Genomic DNA, 19,885 nt, shown 5'->3' on the forward strand with positions numbered 1-19,885 from the left:
AAATCTCGTATAGTAAAGATTACATCATTAATAGCATAATTAGTATAATTATGCTATTGTTTGGGTCTCCAACCCTAACCCTAACTGGAATGATCGATATTCTTATAAAAAATGTTTCTTATAAAACATCGATATTTATAAGCAGTGTTTCTTATAAAACATCGATATTCCTATAAAAAATGTTTCTTGTAACAAACCTCCACACCCCTTAGTCTTCATTTCCTGGTATATCATCGCGTGTAATAATCGCTTGTGGTTTAAATTTACGCATGCGCATTATGTGTGATGTAGAACATTTATATAACATTACGCAATGGTTTCTTCCAAATATGGTAATACGAGATTTTGCATTGAACTGACTGCCACTCAGCATTTTATGGTCGTCGAGTTGAATCTTGGAATCCTTTTTTATATGCATTATGGAAGGATAATTAAGCTCTTTCAAAAAATGTCCGTACATGGGGGTTGAAGGATATTGTGTCCGGGGGATACTGAAAAATCTATAAAATTTACCTTGTTAATTTGCTCTGCTTGGGGGTAATTTCGCCCTGTTTGGGGGTAATTTCGCCCTGTTTGAGGGTAATTTTGAATGGCAAGGGGTCAACTAATGCTTGTCCGGACGGTTAGACCTGCTGTCCGAAGGATCAAAAGTCACATCTCCAGGGGGAGGGGGTAAATCTCCAAGAAATCTTATATCCTCCTTCCCGTCTCCCCCCATATTCAAATTTGTTCAAGGAAAGCCCATTAAGCTCGCTTTTATTTATCCTTAACCATGAAAGGATCAAAAGTTTTTGTTGTCCAATTTTAAGGTGAGATCTAAAAATAATTTAGCACGCGGATGATACTCGTTGCGATTAACATCTATTTCAAACAGCAAATAATAATTCCATATTCAGAATTCATTATATCATGATTTACAATACATTAGTTTCGCCTTAGCCCTACACCATAAATGTAATTTGTTTCAATGAGGATTTACCATAATCGCACCAATCTGCGATAGCTTTCTTCACGGAAAAGAAAGAAAGAAATGTCTTCATCTTAGCACAAGTTGGAGTACATCTCAGCAATAGATGATTTGGCTTTCTTGTCATTGCCAATCAGTTTGGTGTCAGTCTTGATGTAATCAATGTAAGCTTGCATGTAATGGTTGACAGTCTTGACGACTTGTTGGACATTACATTGTGAACTGCCAGTGCACGTCAAAATCTGTTTGTCATTTTTGTTGTCGGTGTTCAGGAGGAAAGTTCTGAAAGTTGAAAGGTAAAAAGATCAGTAAATATAGCTGGTGTCCCACGAAAAATTTGTCAATTTCAAGGCTCGAAATAACGATTTCAAGTGGGTCGGACAAAATGTCCGATCAGGGTTGCTTTAGCTTGAAAATTATGATTTTTGGATCGGACATGAAGCTATTTGGGTCTGACAATGTCTGATGTCCGACTGTTTTTTCGAGCCCTGAATTTTACAAGATGCAAATGATGACTTACCCTTTGGTATGGTGATAGTAGAGAGAGAGGAAGTGAATGTCGAATGGATATTTAGTGATCGGGTCATGAATGTTCAACAAGATCATCTTTCGAACGGTTGGAATCAATTCATCGTGTTTGCGAGCGAAGTTAGAATCTCCCACTCTCGGTTGTCCGAAAGTGATGAGACAGGTTTGAGGGTTTGACCACGGACCATTCTGTTATGACAGAGATTAAAATAATTTTACTATTCATGATACTTATAACGAAATGTTTTCTGCAGGAATACCCTGGTTTTTAGCCAGTTAGTGGCAAATCTTAAATGTTAACTACTGGCAAAAAACCCGTGGTTTTTCGAAAACATTATGAAATTATTATATGATGAATTAGAGATTCCAGTCTTTATTTCGACTTTCTTTTATCAAGCAATGGCAAGTTTAAACAAGCAAATACACAAATTTCAGTTCGCGAATCTGTTAGCAGCCTAGAATTCAATTTGGCTCAAAACAACATTAATAGATTTGCTGGATCAAAAATGTATTTCAATATTTAAAAGTCTTCCGTCCCTGGTGAATTTCCGTATCAGTGAAGTATAAAAGAGGGTTTTCCAGCTTAAAATTTAGCAAAATATTGAGAGAGAGAGAGAGAGAGAAAACTCTGGGCTAACTTGTAGTGTTGATTCCATTTTGATAGGAAAAACTTTGCTTTAACCAATGGTATTCAACCCAATGGGCACGCAACGTCTTTTAGACATCTAATGTACGTTTCTAGGACGTCCAAAGGTCTTAAAGTCGTCCATTGAATGTCCATGAGACGTTCGTTGCGTACCCATAGGAATACTTACGTTGAGTCTAGCTGTGTACATTGCAGTAATGCTTGCTAAGACTCCTCCAAGCGAATGTCCAGTGAAGATGTATTTCTTTCCAGGGAGTGCCAAGTATGGTTCCAATGCTGGCAAGATTTTGATGAATGCTTGGTAGAAGTATTTGTTGATTTTGATGTTTTGTCTCGATGATCCAAACCAGGAATCAATGGTTTTTCTCTTTAAAGAACTTTCCAGTATAGAGAACATTTGGCCGGTTCTGAAAGTACGTTAGTATGAAGAGTTTTAAGAACTTATTTTGGCTTTTTTTAACTAATTTCTTTCATTTTCCTAGGGGAAAATAAATGCAGGGGCTTTGTAAAAATCCTGGTTTTAGAATTTTCGTGAGCATTAAATTCATAACCGTTGCGTGAATTAAATGAAAAACGCTTCTTGATGTTCAAGAGAGCACATTCAAAACATTCTGAAACGCTTCTTTCTTCAGATGAGATGGAGTTTTTATAAGATACATTAATAATTGGTCATATGAAGTAATAAATATGCCACGTTCTTTAGACAAAGTAACACAATTGTTTTATTACTGGTTAAAGACCAAACAAATCAAACAAGAGCTTGTAAAAACTCCATCTCGTCCCTTCTTCTTACCCTTGAGCACCTCTAAAAGAGACGATGATTTCATTCTTGGCAGCATTTTCAGCCACCAGAGCTTTGATTTCATTTTCTGTGTCGATACTCTCTTCAATGACTTTCATGATCGTGTACCCGTTACTCACTGACACGACATCATCAACGTACGCCAGGGCAGAAAATTCTGCAGCTTCTTGTAGATCGGTCATTGAGATGTAATGAGTGTTTGCCCTGTTCGTGAAGAAAAAAAATCTTCTCATAAATGTCCTTTAAGAGAGGCTCCATTCTGCTACCCTAGGCTAAGGTAACTTATTAATATCTAGAACAAGAAAACCAAAAAGGATACGTAATATTTTTGAACGAAGCACCTAAAAAAAGACCGAGTTTTGAATTTTGAATTCAAGCGATAAAGCTACTGAAAAATGCCAGGGACCAGGACTCGCCGCTGGAATTTGAAAAATGGACCCTATCAGAACGAAAAATAGAATTTATTTTTATTTTTTTCACTTAAAAATATCAAAAATGACTAAAGTAGACGAAAATTAAAAAAACATACGAAAAATAAAACACTACGTCATTAATATCATGAATTTCGGGTTTGGATGGGTTAGGATGGGTTATAGTCGGATTGCCAAGGAAGAAAAATGTGCTGAAGAAATATAGTGACAGTTTCAAAATCTTTTCGATTATTGACTTACGGGCATTGTCCTGCAGTTGTCAAATTGACCGCCACGAAAGCCACTACTGCAAATACCATAAGATATTTCATTTTTCTCGAATTTTTCCGATTTCTCCACAATAGAAGGCTTCAGGTTCAATTATGAGACCTTGCTTGGGACCAAGACTTTTTATATGAGCCTTTGGTGTGAATTTGACCAGTTGTGATTTTAAACCCTGTAATTAAGTAATTTATGGCCATTTTTTGACACTTTTCCATGCATCAATTATTCATCTAAAACATAAAAATATCGGTCGAAAGCTCTGAAACTGTAATTGACTTATTTGAATTTTGAACTCGATTCAATTGCAGAGGCAGGACTAGCTTTGTTCATGTAATTTTCATAAGTTATTTCAAAACGTTATAGAAAAAATGAGTCCAGAAACGGCTGTAAAAGATTATGTTTTTTTCCCAATATATTGAAGAAACCTTTCAGGGGTTAAAGGTTTTGTTTTTACGTAAGTGTTCCCATTTCATATCAGACACATATTTCATATAAGGACAGTGTCCCCCTATTTTTACGTTACATTATGCTGATATAAGCAAAAAATGTTTTTCTTTTCCTCTTTCTGACCAATCTTGCTCTACATCCGTGTCCAATGCGAAAAAGCTTGTGAATTAAAATTGATGAGTAAGCAAACGATATCAGCCTTATTTAAAAACAAAACCTTTAAATCAGATTAGATTTAATGTTGTAAATTACAATAATTGCATTATGCAATGGTAAAAAGCTCTTTCAATATTTTGTAAATTAGACTTTATTTTTTTCGAAGCTAATTTTAAAAATTAAAACCTTTACTCTTCCTTCACAATTTTCCTACTTGTCATTGGCTGAATTTTTGAAGAGGCTTACTTCATCAAATACACCCTGTGTCACAGACTCGGTGGGACTCCTCCCCATTGGAAAATTTGGTCAAAATTTCGTCCCGGTGGTTAAAATAACCTCCAATTTTAGCACCATTGGGAAATTCAATTTAAACATTTCCACTGCAAAACCATGCCCAGTGGATTCTTTGACCTGAGAATAATTAGAATTTCAATCTCCATTGGGCTTTCGATAGAAATGTTTAACCTCGCTCCCGGAGTACTTGATATTCCTGGGGAATAAATACTCCCAGCACTTTTTTCATATGAAGTTTGTTCACCCTCTGGGAAGTTTGTGACAAAAATGTTCCCCGATTGCAAATATTATAGAATTTCTTGACACTTTTAATTTTTGCCGAACTCTTATTCTGACCTTTTTCACAACAAGGAGAAAGTTTCTTGAAATATTAAGTACCAAGGTCCAGAACTTTTGGGGACTACTTATATTATGCGTGATATCGAGCCTGCGAAACAGGGTGGTCAAACTGTTGGAATCAGTCATTGATAGTTTTTTATGAAGCTTGTTGTAATTGAACGTGAATTATTTTTGCTCCTCAAAATAAAATTTTAACTAAATCTCAGAGCTAAAATACTAACCATTCACCTACGATTATAAACCCTAATTATCACTCAATATTTTTCAAGAGAAGATGTTAAAAAATTAATATTTGGGGTTGCTAATATATACCTTGGGAAGATTGAAATCCGGTATAATTTATTCAATTATCACAACGAAATTGCTTTCTCCATATCGTATTCACCAGGAATTTAGGCTGTTTCCAAAGATTGCCGACATCATTCATTTTTTAAACCTTAGTTTTACTTTTCAAGAGAACATCAAACTCAGTAGTACCATCCGACAGTAGCTAATTTCCGTGATTTAAGTCAGCTCCGGAGCCAGAAAGTATTAACCTTTGGCACGCCTTAATTTTTTGAAAAATTGGGTTCTTCTTTGATTGTAGCTTGAGAATAAGATTTAAGGATTTTACCATCATTAGAAAGTTAATTTTATATTCTTTCTAAAATCATTCAGTTTTCGTCTTTTTAAATTACTTGGTATTTGGTCCCTATTAAACGTATATTTACGTACCTGGCTGTCTAACGGTTATAATTTTCTAAGAGTACTTCCACAACAACGTGATGGCCTTCTGTCATTAAAATAACGACATTGTTACCGTTTTACTTCGAATAAACGCCCCTTCGAATAAACACTCCTCCCTAAAGGAAAAGCTTTCCAGTAAACGAAAAGGCAAAATAAGGTTCCCATTCACTTTATCAAAGTGACCTTGGGTAAAGAATATTTGATAAACACCCCCTTCTTTTAAACGGCCCACTCGAATAAACGCCCCTTCTAAAATCTTAAAAATTCAATAAACGCCCAGTAATGCAGTATCTAACAATAGAATTAGAGGAGTTTGGGTATGAGTAAGAATTGAAATGGGATGAAGAAATTAGGTTACGGTATTTATTAAACAAAAATAACGAATACAATTTTTACACATTAATTAGGTGATTCAATGCATTTTCTGAAAGAAGGGAATCCGTTATTGAAACATGTCTTTGCAGCAACGACATCCAGTTTGTAACAAGCACGAATGTTGCACTAAAAGATAGAGAAAAATGTTTTCTTCAAACCTTTGTCGGCCTGAACCAATGATGATGGTTTTCTGTATACACTCAAGTAGATTTTTGATGAGGCTCGAGTGTTCTTATTATTTTGGCACTGTGAACCTAGACTGTTCTTATCCTGTTCTTATTTATAGTGTGAAATTGAGGTATTTTGGGCTTTATATCCAATTTGCAATTTGACCCCTACCCCTGAAATTTAATTATTCCAGACTCAGTGCATTTGGCTATTTGAGCCTCATTGCTATTATAAAGTTGTTCTTAAATAAAAGAGAAAGGGTGTACACGCTTTTTTTTATAAGAATACACTTTATAAGAATTCCATGATGAAAATGGCCAAAAAATTAAGAATATGGTAAGAATATCACCATCATAGAATTTAGCAACTGAACCTAAGAATGCCATTTTTAATGCATTTTTAACCTGCTTATCGCCAATTTCGATTTTAACCTAAGAATACCGTAAGAGTATATTTGGATGATTTTCGCCAAACAGTTAAAAATATCCATGATGAAATGAAAAAACATCATTCTTATAAAAAAAAGCGTGTTGGAATCTAATGTACTATATCTTACCTGCATTCAGGAACATATATAGGCCCGAGATGCAATGAAGACATTAACAGTATTCTACTTTAGGGTAAGAAACTTTCACTTAAGTCCAATAGACGATATCGGCTTCACATGAAAACTCAGATTTGACCCCCGAGAATTCCCCACAATGCTTTGTGCGGAAAAGATTTCACCGTGAACTTTTTTCCGCGCAAAGCATTGTGGGCAATTTTCGGAGGTCAAATCTGAGTTTTTACGTTAAGCCGATATCGCCAATTGCTTTAAATGTATGTACTCCTTTTTTGCTACAATGTGGAAACAATACCAGCCTAACTATAGCAATGCCTTGAAAAAGGTTTCCGACACGATAGAAAAACAGGTGCAATTAAAGTGAATGGACTTAAATAAGACTTACAGAAACCCAACATCCCTCAACCTTTGTTGCAGAAACACCAGTGCATACAAGCCAATCGGTACTGCATGTTTCTTGGGCTTTAATCAGGTCCATTCCTGAAATCCCTGATTGAAATTTCTGGGCGATGCAAGTTGGAAAGTTTACACAGTTGTTGACTTGTTGCTGCAAGAAGAAGGATAAAATAATAAAATGATGAAATAAGCTACATTAGGCTTTTCCAGAAAACAACGTATTCATGATATGCACCACTGCAATGACTAAATTATGCAACTTTTCTGTTTTTGTTCCACCCAATACGTCACTTTTTCTTTTGTTTAAGTGACGTACTGGGTGGAAAAAGCTTAAAAATTTTCAGAAGACTCTCCAGTGGTGCATATCATGAATACTTCCTGTTGAGGACGTCGATCCCTCTGTGGCTAGAAATGCTGTAACCTCCTGGAATCCCAGGCAATTTCAGTATTAAACCCCTCTGGAATTCTGAATTTTACTAGGATTTAAAAAGGCTACCCCCATGGAATTCCAGTTATTTTTGACAGATTTTTGTATCTCCCTGTGGAATTCCACCAAATATCAAACCTTACCCCCTTGGAACGGAAATGGACCTCCTCAACAGGGGTATACGGTTTTTTTTCTGGAAAGGTCCATTAAAATTAACAAACCTGTCTGAATTCAAATTTGTTCGAGTTAAGGAATTTTCGAGTTATGGAGAATTGATGTTTATTATTTAAGAACTAGATTGGAATATACTATATTCTATTTTGCGACAACAACCTGGGAAAAAATCTAGGCTTCGATCACTTAGTGAAATAACAAAAAAGTACTATTGCCCTTTTGCGTGTAGGAAGTATAAGTAATTTGAAATCAAAGCACATCGAAAGAATGCCAGAGCTAGTGCGAGTGAATTACGATCTTTTGTTTTTTTAAAGAATCTAATCTAATCTATTCATTTTAAGGCATTACAGCCTCGAAAACACAGAAAAATGGATAACATGCTAAGGACATTTCAGGCTTAAAATTAAAAAAGTTATAAGAACATCCGAGAGCTGAAAAACTTTAGAATGTCCTTATATAAAAAACAACGTTTACTTACTTGGGCATTGATAGATGCTACCAAAACAATAACAAGGGCGATGGCTAACTTCATTTTGATTTGTGAGAGTTACGAGATCCGAAGTTTGTTGCTTTTGTGTGTTTTATGGAGAAATGCTGTGTGATGAGATTTGCCGGGAGAAGAGAACTCCATTTATACTGTTTCCTTGCCATTGATTCCATTTGATTGGTTAAGTATTTTAAGAAGCGGGCATTCTATTGGTTAAAATGTTGACAAGTGGACATTCTATTGGTTGAAAGGCTGACAATAATACCTTTGTCGTTTGTTTTGATCAGCTATTTATAGTTACGTATTGCAGCACTTGTTATGAAAAACCGCATCTCAACTTTCATCTTCCGTGTCATAACAAAATGTAATAATGTCTGGAGAGAAGTGTTTGTTTAACAAATGAGAAATATTTGTTCCATACATCTTTAAACAGGCCGGACGGCTGTGTTTGCTACCTAAACAGACATCTCCAAACATTTTTTACGTATTTTCTAATGAGAACAAACTATATAAGAATTTAAGACTTCGATAGCCAAAATGTTAAGAACAAGTTAAGAACATTTTAAGGCTTTGTGGACTCTACCTTATTTCTTAGGAAAATGGTCAAAAATACTGGGAAAATACTCACAAAATGGTCAAAATAAGAACATGTTAAGAACATTTTTTTAGGCTTAAAAACATCCGAAGGCTTCAAAAATTTTAGATGTTCTTATAAAAAAAGGTGTATATGTATTTCTTCTGTTTTCTTTTTCGGTAGAATCAGACAATCGTTTTTGGTGACATTTCGGCAGCAAATTCATTACACCTTGTTTGTTCCTCACGAAAGAACCTTTTTGGGCCTTTTTATATGTTTATCCTTTTTGGTGTGAAAAGGGCTCTTGTGACCATTTTAATCTGAAACCCTTTTTTATAGGAACAAATTATATCAATCGTAAATTTGCCCTTGTGTATTACAATGAAGTGGATACAGTCGCTCTCGTGTTGTCTTCTGACCAGCCACCAGAACCTTTGAAAGTTTTTTGGAGCAGCTAAAAAACACTATTTTTCTGTCCAGTGCTTCCGGAGCAAGTGATTTTTACAACATTTTAAAAAACTGTTTAAACATGGTTACAAAAAAATATTGATATGATGGTTCAGCCATTAATGAAATTGAATTTGTCACATTATATTCGAAAGCATCACTGAGCTCACAACCATGCCATTCCGTTAGTGTAGTAGTTAGTGTGTTCCAACTAGCAATGTGGAGATGGAAAAATTATACAAGAGCATAAGGCTTCGATTGGTCAAAGTATTAAGAACAAGTTGAACATTTTAAGCCTTCAATGACTCTAAAAAACACCCAATTTCTTTGGAAATTGCACCAAAATATTTACAAAATGGTATTTCACGGGGAACACAAACGAGTTCGAGTTGAGGAGATATTCGAGTTATAGAGGTTCGAATCATGGAGACTCCACTCTATAGTTATACAAGGAGCTTGTAATTATTGCAACTCTCCAAATTTCGCCATGATTTGGCAAACAGTTTGATCAGCTAAAAAAGTACATGTAAATTTCAAGGTGCATATTTTTTAATTTAAATTACTAAAATTTGATCCCTGTCTAAAATGGAGGGGAGTATATTTTGATGTAAGGCATAAGACTTAAGTGCACTGCAGAGATTCAAAAAATTGATCCTGGCTCCAATTATATCTGGATATTGTATTCAAAAAGATATGAAAGAAATTTTTTTCTACGTTTAACAAATTTCACACAATAATTACCATTAAGTAAACCAATATTTTCCTACAAAAGTTATCAAAAAAATTATTTACATCTGGAAATCTTCTTTTCCTTTCCTTCTTCCACTGGAATTAATGGATATTTAGTTCATCTGATCACTTTCCCAAGGAAAATCTGAAAATATATTGCAAAAGCAAATCAAATACGATCTTTGATAAAATTCTCTTCCCGCGACCCTCCCCTTATAAACTATGAATTAGCGGTTTTCAGCCCATGTTTGATTTCTTAAACAATTCACTGAATAGTCTGCCCATTAAACTCGATGCAATTCATGATGACGATGACGTAAAGTTTTTTACGGAGTATCCAAAATAGCCCGGGCGTTAGTCTCTAATTTTAAATTACCCGGTCTTTTTTGGGTGCTTCTGTATAAAACATTACGTCATGAATATCCCGAATTTATGTTTTCAAATGAGGCGGGATTATGTTAGCATTACGGAAAAAACACTTGTTTACCTTTCCACTGATTAATGACAATAACAAACCAAATCCACATCACAATCAAGTTTCCCTTCGATCACACATCTGTATTTTGCTAGTAAACACTGTAAAAAAAATACAAATATTCATTAAAATTCCATTTGAGTCTTTTTAGGAGATCACAAATCACGGTATATTGATAAGGCGGAATTATCTCTCAGAGCCTCAGAGGATTCATTTTTTCCATCTTCCCTCTCTCTTTTACGACATATTGTTTATATCGTAAAAAGGTGTCATAAAAATTGGGTAAGATTTTGAGTTAGCGCCAAAATAAGCCAAAACCTGTATTAGTTACCAAAAGAGTAAAAAGTTGGCTATCATTGTTTTCATCTTCTTTTCAATCTTTTAGTCCCTTTATCAGATAGTTTAAAACTTCGAAAATTTCAACCCCGGTGTTACAGTAAATAAGTACTTCCGGAGTACAAATATCCCAGTGGATGAGTATTCCCCGGTTCTTTTTTCCTGAGAAATCAGTGCCCCCTCTTTAAAAAATTTATACTCCCTTCAAAAAAAAAATGTCTTAATTTCCAGCCAGAAGCACCTCTATCTATTGGTCTACTGAAGAGTACTTATTTCCGGGAAATAATTACTGAGGTCAGAAGTACTTTAAAAGGTATTACTTTTTTCCTGTTGACTCCAGTCTTCACACTCTGGCTCCCATTCCGCCACGAAACTCAAAGATAAGGGCTAAGTGGGGCCACATATACTAAAAGGCTCATGATGATTGACAACCATTTGCCACCTTTCGATCTAAGCTGTCAATCAACCTGTCAATCAAATGTGTCTGTATGTGAGGCTCCTGGTTCGAACCTCTCATGGAACCATTTTCTTCCCGACTTTAAGTCTGTAGAACTAACTGTTTTCTAGGGCTTACTGTCTATACTAATGGTCAGCATTGTTTTTGTTACTGCCAATCAACTCTGTTTGTCTGTGAGGGTTCTGGTTCGAACACCTCATGGAACCATTTTCTTCCCGACTTTAAGCTGTAGAACTAACTGTTTTCTAGGACTCAGCCTTGTTTTCGTTGCTTTCGTTGTCTTAAGCCCGGCCTCCACTTTTGCACGACATGAGCAAAAACTTTTTGACGTTTTTGTAAGGTCATTGGTCGGTTGAAAAATGACCAAATTGACGTAACAGATCAAAAAAGTAGAACTTCCCTCAACTTTTTTTTTGTTTGCGCGAAACTTTATTATGATGTAATCTTTTCTTCAAGCAAAAAAGGTTAAGAAAAAAATTGTCGTCCATTTTGCGCAAGAGTGGATACCGGCCTTTATGCTATAATTAATCAAATATCAATTACGATTGACTTACCTCTCTCTACCATAAAAACTGTCAACCACCTCCTTCTGTCTAATAGAGTCCTGGTTCAAATTAGTTTCCGTATAAACTTATTTCTTTTTTTATGGTTTCTCGCCAACAAAAATCATAAAAAAAGAAATAAGTCTATACCTAAACTAGGTTCGAATCCCATTCGATAACAAATTTTCTCAACGAGTATCAAAGCCTATCTAATTCTAGATCCAGAAGACTAAAATTAGGCATACTTCAATACCATTTCTGTTTCCAGTGCACCCTGAATGAAATCTTAATTATTTGAGATTTTGACTTCAAATAGAAAAAATCTTGTTTACCTTGTAGCAGTCTGGATCCTCCTGTAACGTATCGATGACTTTGGCTAAAACGAAAATTGAATTGAAATTGAAATTCTAATTATTTTATCACCTAGTGAATCGATATTTCTATCAGGAATCCTCCCATCAATCCAGCTAGGTCTTTTCAAGCTGACAATAAGGCGGGCTGCTAGCTAAAGGGTTGAACCTGAAAATCGAGAGATTTTGTGTTGAATACTGAATTCAATGTGAAAAATTTCCTTTTAATGCGTGCCATTTATTTTCTCAAGTTTTTTGAGAACGTATCTCTCGACTTGCATTCTGGTAATGATTCCCCTGAAAAGTAAACTTGAAAGAATTATAACCTTCGCTTGTAATGTGGTTTTGACACATCTGATAACATTTGTAGATTTGTGAGCAGTCTTTTCTCCCAAACATCCCACAATGAAATCGCTCCTTTTGACACTGAAAACAATAGATTGATATAAAATTAGGATGGTCCCCGCCGCATTCGAAATTGTCCTAAAACTGTTGACTACAATGTATCTAATATCTGTTTACGTATCAACATTACATTCCTCAATATCAAATACTTCTTCTTAAAAAACGCTAATTTTCACGAAATTTTCAAAGTTTAAATATTCCAGAGGCTAAACATGGTGGAATAGCGGCTAGACGAAAAAAATCGTGAAAAAACAAACTGAATTTCCATTTTTAGGGCCCGCATATTGTAATTTTTTGTAAATTTTGCTTACGCGCATGCGTAAACAGATATTATCTTGTGAATTCAGCTCATCCCCTATTCCCCGGCTATTTAGTTGATCGATAAACTTAAAGTACAGGCGGTCGGGCTTGATAGGATGGATGATCGGGTCGAAACGGGTCGATAAAGAAACAATAAAAAATCAATAAAAGATCGATAAGTAATCGATACATGATCCTAACCAGGAAATCATTGAGTATCGATCCCATTCGATTCCATTTTGGAATCGATAAGTAATTTATTGATCCGTTCCGATGATCGATCCTATCGAGCCCAACCGCCTGGTTAAAGTAGATCGTTTTATGGGTATGTGATGTAAAAAGTTTCTTACCTTTTGTAAACAAATGACTTTGTCTTCACCATTGATTGCACTTCCTGTGAATAGGAAACAAGACTATTTTGTGAAAAGATTAAAATTCACTTAAAAATTTCGCGTGTACGCGAAATAGTGTACGATAAGGGAAATTTCCATACAAACTAACATTTATCATATATTACCTGTATGATACTTATTATGAATGATTCTAGTCTTCCTTAGTTACCAGATCGCTGAAAGAAATTCTGTAAAGAAATTTGTCTTACCAAAAACCAGCAAAACACCAAAAATTAAAAGAAAGCCACAATTCATCGTCATCTTCTGATTTTCAACTGACATAAAGCAATTTATTCGTATTACATAGCAGGAATATTCATAATATATAGTTGCTCTCGACAGTAATTATTTACCTGGCTGCCATAAAGATCGACTATAATAGAGTTCACCAAATATTAACTTTATTCTAAGACAGTTTTGGTACCCACATCTTTTACTTAATCAGCTGTATGCAATGTTGAGTTTTGAAGGTATTATCTGTCTCTTGGAGGTAAACATTAAATCAGGCAAGCAAACCTTAACAACGTCTTCTCTATGGTACAAATACAACTTTATTTCTTGGACCCTTGGTATGTATTTTTATCAAAAATAAATTGCGTTACAAAACCTTAATTTTTCCAAGTCAAAGAGATTTTCTCTTAGATTGCGGTTAGGTTTTTTATAGTTTAAAAATTGAACTTTTCAAATATTTTACAAAGCGGTTACAATATTAAGCACTTTTAAATGTAGCTCACGAACTGAAAAATACTCAAACGGCGACTAATCGCGAAAAATAATGTCCATCGCGAAGACCGTTCTTCAAAATCAATTAATAGACTCAATAATTCTGATTGCTTCGTCTTTGTTTTCTTGTTTTACCTAAAAAATAGTGAATTAATGTTATCCTTTGAACCATGTTCACCACATTACTTAATTGAATTGTCCAGCTCTCACAAACAATTATTCATATTTCATTTCCGTCCAGTCAGATCAATAAGTTCACCATCTTCAAAGTCCTCCTCACTTCCCTGTAAAGCTTTTTTACGTTTGTCTTTGATATGATTGTACGTTACCACGACAACGATTATCAACACTACTAAACTGAAACAGACTATAACGATCGTTGCAAATCTTCGCCGATCGGCTAGCTCATCTTCCGTTAAAGGTCGTATTGTTGTTCCTGTGGTTGTTGTGGTTGTCGTTGGGTATGTAATGTAATGTTCTCTTGTGTCGTTTGTAGTTTCGGATGTTGTGTTGAATAAGTTGTTGATGGTCGTTGATAACGTTGTGAAAGTGTTGGCAGTGGTTGTAGTGTTGTCGTGGTTGTTTGTTGTCATTTTTTCTAATTTGAATTCCTTGTTCTGTCTATTATATATGATATATACTATTAGTTATATCCGGTTTTCTCCCGTGCAAAGTGATGATACAAAATTGCTATAAAACATTAGAATTTTAAAAAGCTTCTTTTTTTGACGTAAAAAAGTGACGTCAAACCCCATGTATTTCAACGCATGACACAAAGCGCAACGTCAATTCTGCGCCATGAGGTGGGATACGGGATATACAGGGTCAGTAAAATCCGTATTGGTGGCGAGGCTTACCGAATCGTATTCCTTGTTCTCTTTCTGTATGATAAATATACAGTGGAGCAAAAATTTATTCAACTTTTGAGTTATGAAGTAAGGTTTTTAAGGCATTGTTAACTAAAGAGACCAGAAAACTTATTTGAGTTAAGGAGACATTCTACTTTTAGAGGTTTGATTTATGAAGACTCCACTGTATAAGGATTTCTGAAAATTGAGAAACGGGAACAGAAACTTCTATTGTATTCAATGTGGTATGATCTCAGGGGAATTGCAAGGTGACGGGTCCAAACTAAAAATCGAAAATCGACCCTTAGAGAGAGAAAAAAATTGGCGTTTTTGGGACCCTTAGAGTTTTTGTCGATTCTCACTCGATTGTTGTCCAGGTTTTTTGAAAATCACGACCCTTTGAGAGAGGAAATTTTCGACTCAGTTTGCTTTTTAATCAGTTTTGTACCCCTTTAAGAGACTTTTGACATGGGCGCGCCATTAAGTGTATAAACCGGAACGAGATAGAGTTTTTACAAGCTCTTCTTTGATTTGGTTGATCGATAACCAATTTGTTACTTTTTCTAAAGAACGCGTCATTTTAATCACTTCAAATGACCAATTATGAAAGTATCTTATGAAAAATCCATCTCATCTATATGACCAGCAATAAATACAGTTGACGTTCTCTAATTCGATTTTCTACTATTCGATACGCTCCATTATTCGATAATATTGAATAAAATCTCTGTTAACAAGAATTTCTCGTAAACGACGCTCTACTATTTGTCACACGCCCATATTCGATGAAAACATAATTTCCCTTGAAATTCGAATCAGAGAGCGTCAACTGTAAATGCCGTTCACTATTTGTAAACATGCGCTTTTACTTTTTGATCCCTATAGTCAGCGCAAATCCATATTTTTCAAATCATATTATCACTGTCACACCGAACTAATTACTAACTGACAAGACAAAAAATTCTTTCTAGACTTGCTTAGTTTTTGCTCAGTACTTCCTAAAGGTACTACTGTGAAAAACAGTTATGAAAACGCTATGCCAAAAGTAGCAAAATTGAACTCGACATGTGCTGTCGCTTACTCATGATCCAGAGACTGAATCAAACAAAATGAAAAAAAAAGTATTTTCATTTTTTTTTCCAAAAGCTGTTTCTGTTGAACTTTAGTATTGATGGAACTGATTATACAGGCTATTTTTATTAGAACCATTAAATTTTGGCACAGGCTTAGCCGTTCTTATTTTATTGAAATTTTCAAGCTTAAATATTCTTATGATGTTCTTAATAGGCTTAGTTTCTTAACTTAAAAACTTAAAATGGGTTTAAAATATTTTAAAAATCTATTAAAATCAATACTTTCTTGGTAATGTCTGAACTCTGAGGCTCATGATTGTTCTTAGGTTTTAGCTTAGTTTTTCGCCCTCGTGTTCTTATAAAATTTATCTTATAAAAAACGCGTATATGTCACTTCAAATATAAAGTGCTTGCTTGCTTGCTTACTACACTCACACTGAGATTAATCCAGATTACCCTTATCAGATCAAACACTTGTTTCCAGTTACTGCTTATCATCACCTTTTTCCTTTTAATTGTTGGTTTTTTAAGTATGCGTTATTTTATAAGAACAAACTATTTAAGAACAGGTGGTCAAAATATCAAGAACAAGTTAAGATCATTTTAAGGCTTTATATAGAGTCTACCCCATTTCTTAGGAAAGTGGGCAAAAACACTCACAAAAAGGGTGAAATTAGGAATGCTACAACTTATCAAGATAAGAGCATCCAAAAGCGTCAAGAATTTTGGATGTTCTTATAAAAAAACACGTGTATCCATCATCAAGATATTAACAAATTTACAGGTTAGCCAAGTAGATTTCTGTCATCAAGTCTTCTCAACGCGGCTTTTTAAGCATTTCGTAACAAACAAAGAACCTGGTAACCCAGCTGGCACACAACGTTGTTTCAACGTTCATATAACGTTATATGGACGTTGTGAACGCTAGATGAACGTCGAAAAAACGTTGTGTGCCAGCTGGGTAATTAAAAACCATTACTTTGTTTTCAAGACAAACTTTCATTAAAGTAAGTTGACCCTTAAAATTGCTGTAATAAGCAAAATAATTTCACTTTCTCTCATCAAAGTATTTAACCTTGGCTAATCTTGGTTAATTCTTTCAAGAGTAGTTTTTCGTTCTTTTTTTAGTTCCCTTAGCTAAACGTCATGATACTTAGCATATTTTCAACAAGTCATTTATCATTTTCATGACTTGCTAAAAAGTAATACTCTTATATGGAAATGTTGCAATCTTATTGGCTTATACAGTGAAGTCTCCATAACTCGAACCTGCACATGGAACATAAATTGGTTCGAGTTAAAGCGATTTCGAGTTATGGTTTATAAGCCATTGTTACCAACTGACGATATTTGCGGCGAAAAAAAAATTGATTTTAGAATCTCCCCCGTACAGTACAACAAGAAATAGTTGAACTTCATACCCTTGAAGTGCATTTTCCTCAAATTTTCAACTCTTTTTGGGGTTTGCTGAAATTTCCATTTCTGCCATCTTGAAAAAAAAGCCTTAACCGCTGGAGATACCCTTCGGTCGATTTGTCTGGCTGCCCCTTCCCAGAAATCTAATAAAGATGAAAGGTAAAAAGATTTGAGGATTGCTTTTTACAACTTTGTTCTCGATGTTTCCTGTGCCTACAACTTGCCGACAAAAATTAGACTGTCTCATACACCCTTATGTCGGTGACCCGGTGAAGTTTTGAAATCCAGCTGGGTGACTTTGATAAAAGGGTTTGAATTTGAGATAAAAACACTCACTGGGATGAGATCTGGGGTAGGGTTAGCAAGTCTGGTTGAGTCCATTGAAATATTGTTCTGATCGGGTTGATCTAATTGATATGATATGATTAAACCGTTGTAAAGATCATAAATTTCTCAATTTCTTTTCGGGGAAGAGAATTTGAATTGAAGGTTTTGTTTTTACATAAGAGTGATATCGTTTGCTTACTCGTCAATTTTAATTTACAAGCTTTTTCGCATTGGATCGACACGAATCTGGTCAGAAAGTGGAAAAGAAAAACATTTTTTGCTTATATCAGCATAACATCATAACAATAGGAAGACACTGTCCCGATATGAAATATGTGTCTGATATGAAACGGGAACACTTATGTAAAAACAAAACCTTTAATTTTGATCGTGTCCCGGGGTTTAAAATGGGCCATTTTAAGGCAATCATATCCACCGGGTTATCCACAGGGTCGGATCTTACCTTTTCACTAATTACATGGGTGTGATAAAAGTGGATACAATTTTTGCTTTTGAATGATTCTATATTTTGCCAGCAAAATTTACAAAAAAAGAATACATACGAGTGAATGAAATAGGTAAAGTAAGAAAATACAGAAGAAGAAAATTTCATTTCTATAACAAGAGAGAAATTGAAATAAAAAAATTAATTTTTTTTAAGAGGGTTTGGTGTCCATTATCATTGTCGAAATTCCTTGAGCCAGTTTTGTCTGGGATTCAAATTCTTGTTTGAAATCTACCATCTTCTGTATGGTCCGCATTTTCGTGTACATTGTCGAAGAGGTCCGCATTTTCTTGGTCCGTATTTCGAGCGATGACAGCTTCGAACGCAGGTTCGTGTGCATCGTTTGCAGAGGCGTGTTTTGTGGCAAAATTTACGGTATCGAACGCATCGGTTTCTATAGACACGGTGATAGCTTAAGCATCCACGGTGGACGCAAACACGTTTACAGACGTTGTAGTTACGTCTGACGACGACTCGACGTCCGTATCCTGATCGATGGCGGTATCCAAATTGTGATCGGCGTCGGTGTGTTGGGTCTTCAAGATCTAAAAATCGGATTTTAAAATATATTCTTTCCTCTTTCCTTTAGAATTTTCAAATGTGATTTGATATGGTGGTTATGTTAAGCTGGAAATCTTTATCAACTATTAAAATAGACTCTCTCCATATGCTGCTTTGGAGTCTTCATAATTAGTACGAATACGCACGGAGAATACAAATTTGTTCGAACTACGGAATTTTAGAGTTATGGAGATTAGTTTATAAGGTATTATTAACTGAAGAGACCAGAAAATGTTTTTGAGTTATGAAGACTCCACTTATTTATATTTGTTACCACAGCTCACTGCTTGAGGAGCTCTATCATTTTGAATGTTGTTTAAATTTGTTTGTGGGGACCAGAAAACTTGTTCGAGTTTAAAAAGACTCATCATTAACTGAACTCCGTCATTTTTAAAAGATTGTTTAACATGTTATTACCTGTTTCTTCATCTTCATCTTCATCTTGTTGTTCTTCTTCATCCGAGACATCATTGACTTCCGTTTGTTCGTCTTCCACTTCGTTCGCTGCTTCGTCTAATGATTCAACTTCTTTCTCTTCATCTGATGCTTGTTCGCCTGAAAATAAAGCAGAATATTTTATGATGAAAATCAATAAAAACTGTTTTACGACGTACCTTTACCCATTAAAAGAACAAAAGGGAAACATTATCAAGTCAAAGGGTCCTGGGAGCATGTAGGTTTAGGGGTAAGCTTAGGGCTATGCTCGAGCTAAAGCTCGAAAATCGACTCTTTTAAAAATTCAAAATACAAGAATTTGAATTTAACCCCAGTTCTATACCCCAGAAAGAAACGGAAAATCGAAGATGTAGATGTTACGATAGAAAGGGACAGGGAATGTCAGTCATTACCTTAAAACTCCCTTTATTCGAACTTCTATTATTCGAATCTCCTTATAATTTGATTTGTTTCCAGTCCCTGAAGGGGAAATCCTCTTAAAATACTTTCTGTAATTCAACAAATCTCTTTGTAATTCGAACAAAAAATATTCCCCCTTCGAGCTCGAATTAGTGAGGAGTCAACTGTATCAACTTACACTGGACAGCATAGGCGAGGAAAGAGATGAGAAGTAATGCTTTCCAGATCTTCATCTTGAATGTTGATTAGTAGTTATAATCTTTTTGTTTCTTGTTTGTTTGATCACAAGTTGTGTTGAAGAATGATGATTTTTTCACTTAAACATTGACCTTTTTATACTTTTTTTCTACAAGGAAGTTACACAGTGTAATAGGTGTAATT

The 19,885-nt window shown here is 35.0% G+C and overlaps 4 protein-coding genes across 4 annotated transcripts; all 4 read right to left on the reverse strand.

Moving 5' to 3' along the window:
* Positions 1-844: 844 nt before the first annotated feature.
* LOC136823493 (lipase ZK262.3-like) lies at positions 845-3,754 on the reverse strand. The gene is made up of 5 exons (XM_067079681.1): positions 3,615-3,754; positions 2,935-3,147; positions 2,311-2,548; positions 1,488-1,684; positions 845-1,249 (listed from the first exon to the last, which is right to left on the reverse strand). The coding sequence occupies exons 1-5, from the start codon at positions 3,683-3,685 to the stop codon at positions 1,042-1,044; spliced, it is 927 nt and encodes a 308-aa protein (XP_066935782.1). The 5' UTR covers positions 3,686-3,754; the 3' UTR covers positions 845-1,041.
* A 2,195-nt stretch (positions 3,755-5,949) lies between these two features.
* Positions 5,950-8,320, reverse strand: LOC136823489 (uncharacterized). Its single transcript, XM_067079677.1, has 3 exons — positions 8,181-8,320; positions 7,091-7,252; positions 5,950-6,101 (listed from the first exon to the last, which is right to left on the reverse strand). The coding sequence occupies exons 1-3, from the start codon at positions 8,232-8,234 to the stop codon at positions 6,000-6,002; spliced, it is 318 nt and encodes a 105-aa protein (XP_066935778.1). The 5' UTR covers positions 8,235-8,320; the 3' UTR covers positions 5,950-5,999.
* Positions 8,321-9,852: 1,532 nt separating this feature from the next.
* On the reverse strand, positions 9,853-14,863 carry LOC136823490 (uncharacterized). The gene is made up of 6 exons (XM_067079678.1): positions 13,406-14,863; positions 13,155-13,198; positions 12,426-12,525; positions 12,082-12,125; positions 10,427-10,515; positions 9,853-10,084 (listed from the first exon to the last, which is right to left on the reverse strand). The coding sequence occupies exons 1-5, from the start codon at positions 13,476-13,478 to the stop codon at positions 10,438-10,440; spliced, it is 339 nt and encodes a 112-aa protein (XP_066935779.1). The 5' UTR covers positions 13,479-14,863; the 3' UTR covers positions 9,853-10,084; positions 10,427-10,437.
* A 3,229-nt stretch (positions 14,864-18,092) lies between these two features.
* LOC136823487 (uncharacterized) lies at positions 18,093-19,794 on the reverse strand. Its single transcript, XM_067079674.1, has 3 exons — positions 19,683-19,794; positions 19,067-19,204; positions 18,093-18,633 (listed from the first exon to the last, which is right to left on the reverse strand). The coding sequence occupies exons 1-3, from the start codon at positions 19,735-19,737 to the stop codon at positions 18,320-18,322; spliced, it is 507 nt and encodes a 168-aa protein (XP_066935775.1). The 5' UTR covers positions 19,738-19,794; the 3' UTR covers positions 18,093-18,319.
* Between the last annotated feature and the right edge of the window lie 91 nt (positions 19,795-19,885).

The sequence above is a fragment of the Clytia hemisphaerica genome, unplaced genomic scaffold (genome assembly GCF_902728285.1).
Source record: "Clytia hemisphaerica strain Z4C2 unplaced genomic scaffold, Clytia hemisphaerica genome assembly, whole genome shotgun sequence".
NCBI lineage: Eukaryota > Metazoa > Cnidaria > Hydrozoa > Leptothecata > Clytiidae > Clytia > Clytia hemisphaerica.

Bases quoted from the DNA above. Each gene is read 5' to 3' on its own strand.
- LOC136823487 (XM_067079674.1), bottom strand. From the start codon at position 19,737: ATGAAGATCTGGAAAGCATTACTTCTCATCTCTTTCCTCGCCTATGCT. The intron at 19,205-19,682 runs GTAAGTTGATAC...CTTTATTTTCAG, and splicing joins CCTCGCCTATGCTGTCCAGT to GCGAACAAGCATCAGATGAA. The intron at 18,634-19,066 runs GTAATAACATGT...TCCGATTTTTAG, and splicing joins AGATGAAGATGAAGAAACAG to ATCTTGAAGACCCAACACAC.
- LOC136823490 (XM_067079678.1), bottom strand. From the start codon at position 13,478: ATGTCAGTTGAAAATCAGAAGATGACGATGAATTGTGGCTTTCTTTTA. The intron at 13,199-13,405 runs GTAAGACAAATT...TCCTATTCACAG, and splicing joins TGGTGTTTTGCTGGTTTTTG to GAAGTGCAATCAATGGTGAA. The intron at 12,126-12,425 runs GTTATAATTCTT...TTTTCGTTTTAG, and splicing joins AAACCACATTACAAGCGAAG to CCAAAGTCATCGATACGTTA.
- LOC136823489 (XM_067079677.1), bottom strand. From the start codon at position 8,234: ATGAAGTTAGCCATCGCCCTTGTTATTGTTTTGGTAGCATCTATCAAT. The intron at 7,253-8,180 runs GTAAGTAAACGT...TTCTTCTTGCAG, and splicing joins TAGCATCTATCAATGCCCAA to CAACAAGTCAACAACTGTGT. The intron at 6,102-7,090 runs GTAAGTCTTATT...TCTATCTTTTAG, and splicing joins TTGAGGGATGTTGGGTTTCT to TGCAACATTCGTGCTTGTTA.
- LOC136823493 (XM_067079681.1), bottom strand. From the start codon at position 3,685: ATGAAATATCTTATGGTATTTGCAGTAGTGGCTTTCGTGGCGGTCAAT. The intron at 3,148-3,614 runs GTAAGTCAATAA...CTTCACGAACAG, and splicing joins ACAACTGCAGGACAATGCCC to GGCAAACACTCATTACATCT. The intron at 1,685-2,310 runs GTAAGTATTCCT...CTGTCATAACAG, and splicing joins TGTACACAGCTAGACTCAAC to AATGGTCCGTGGTCAAACCC.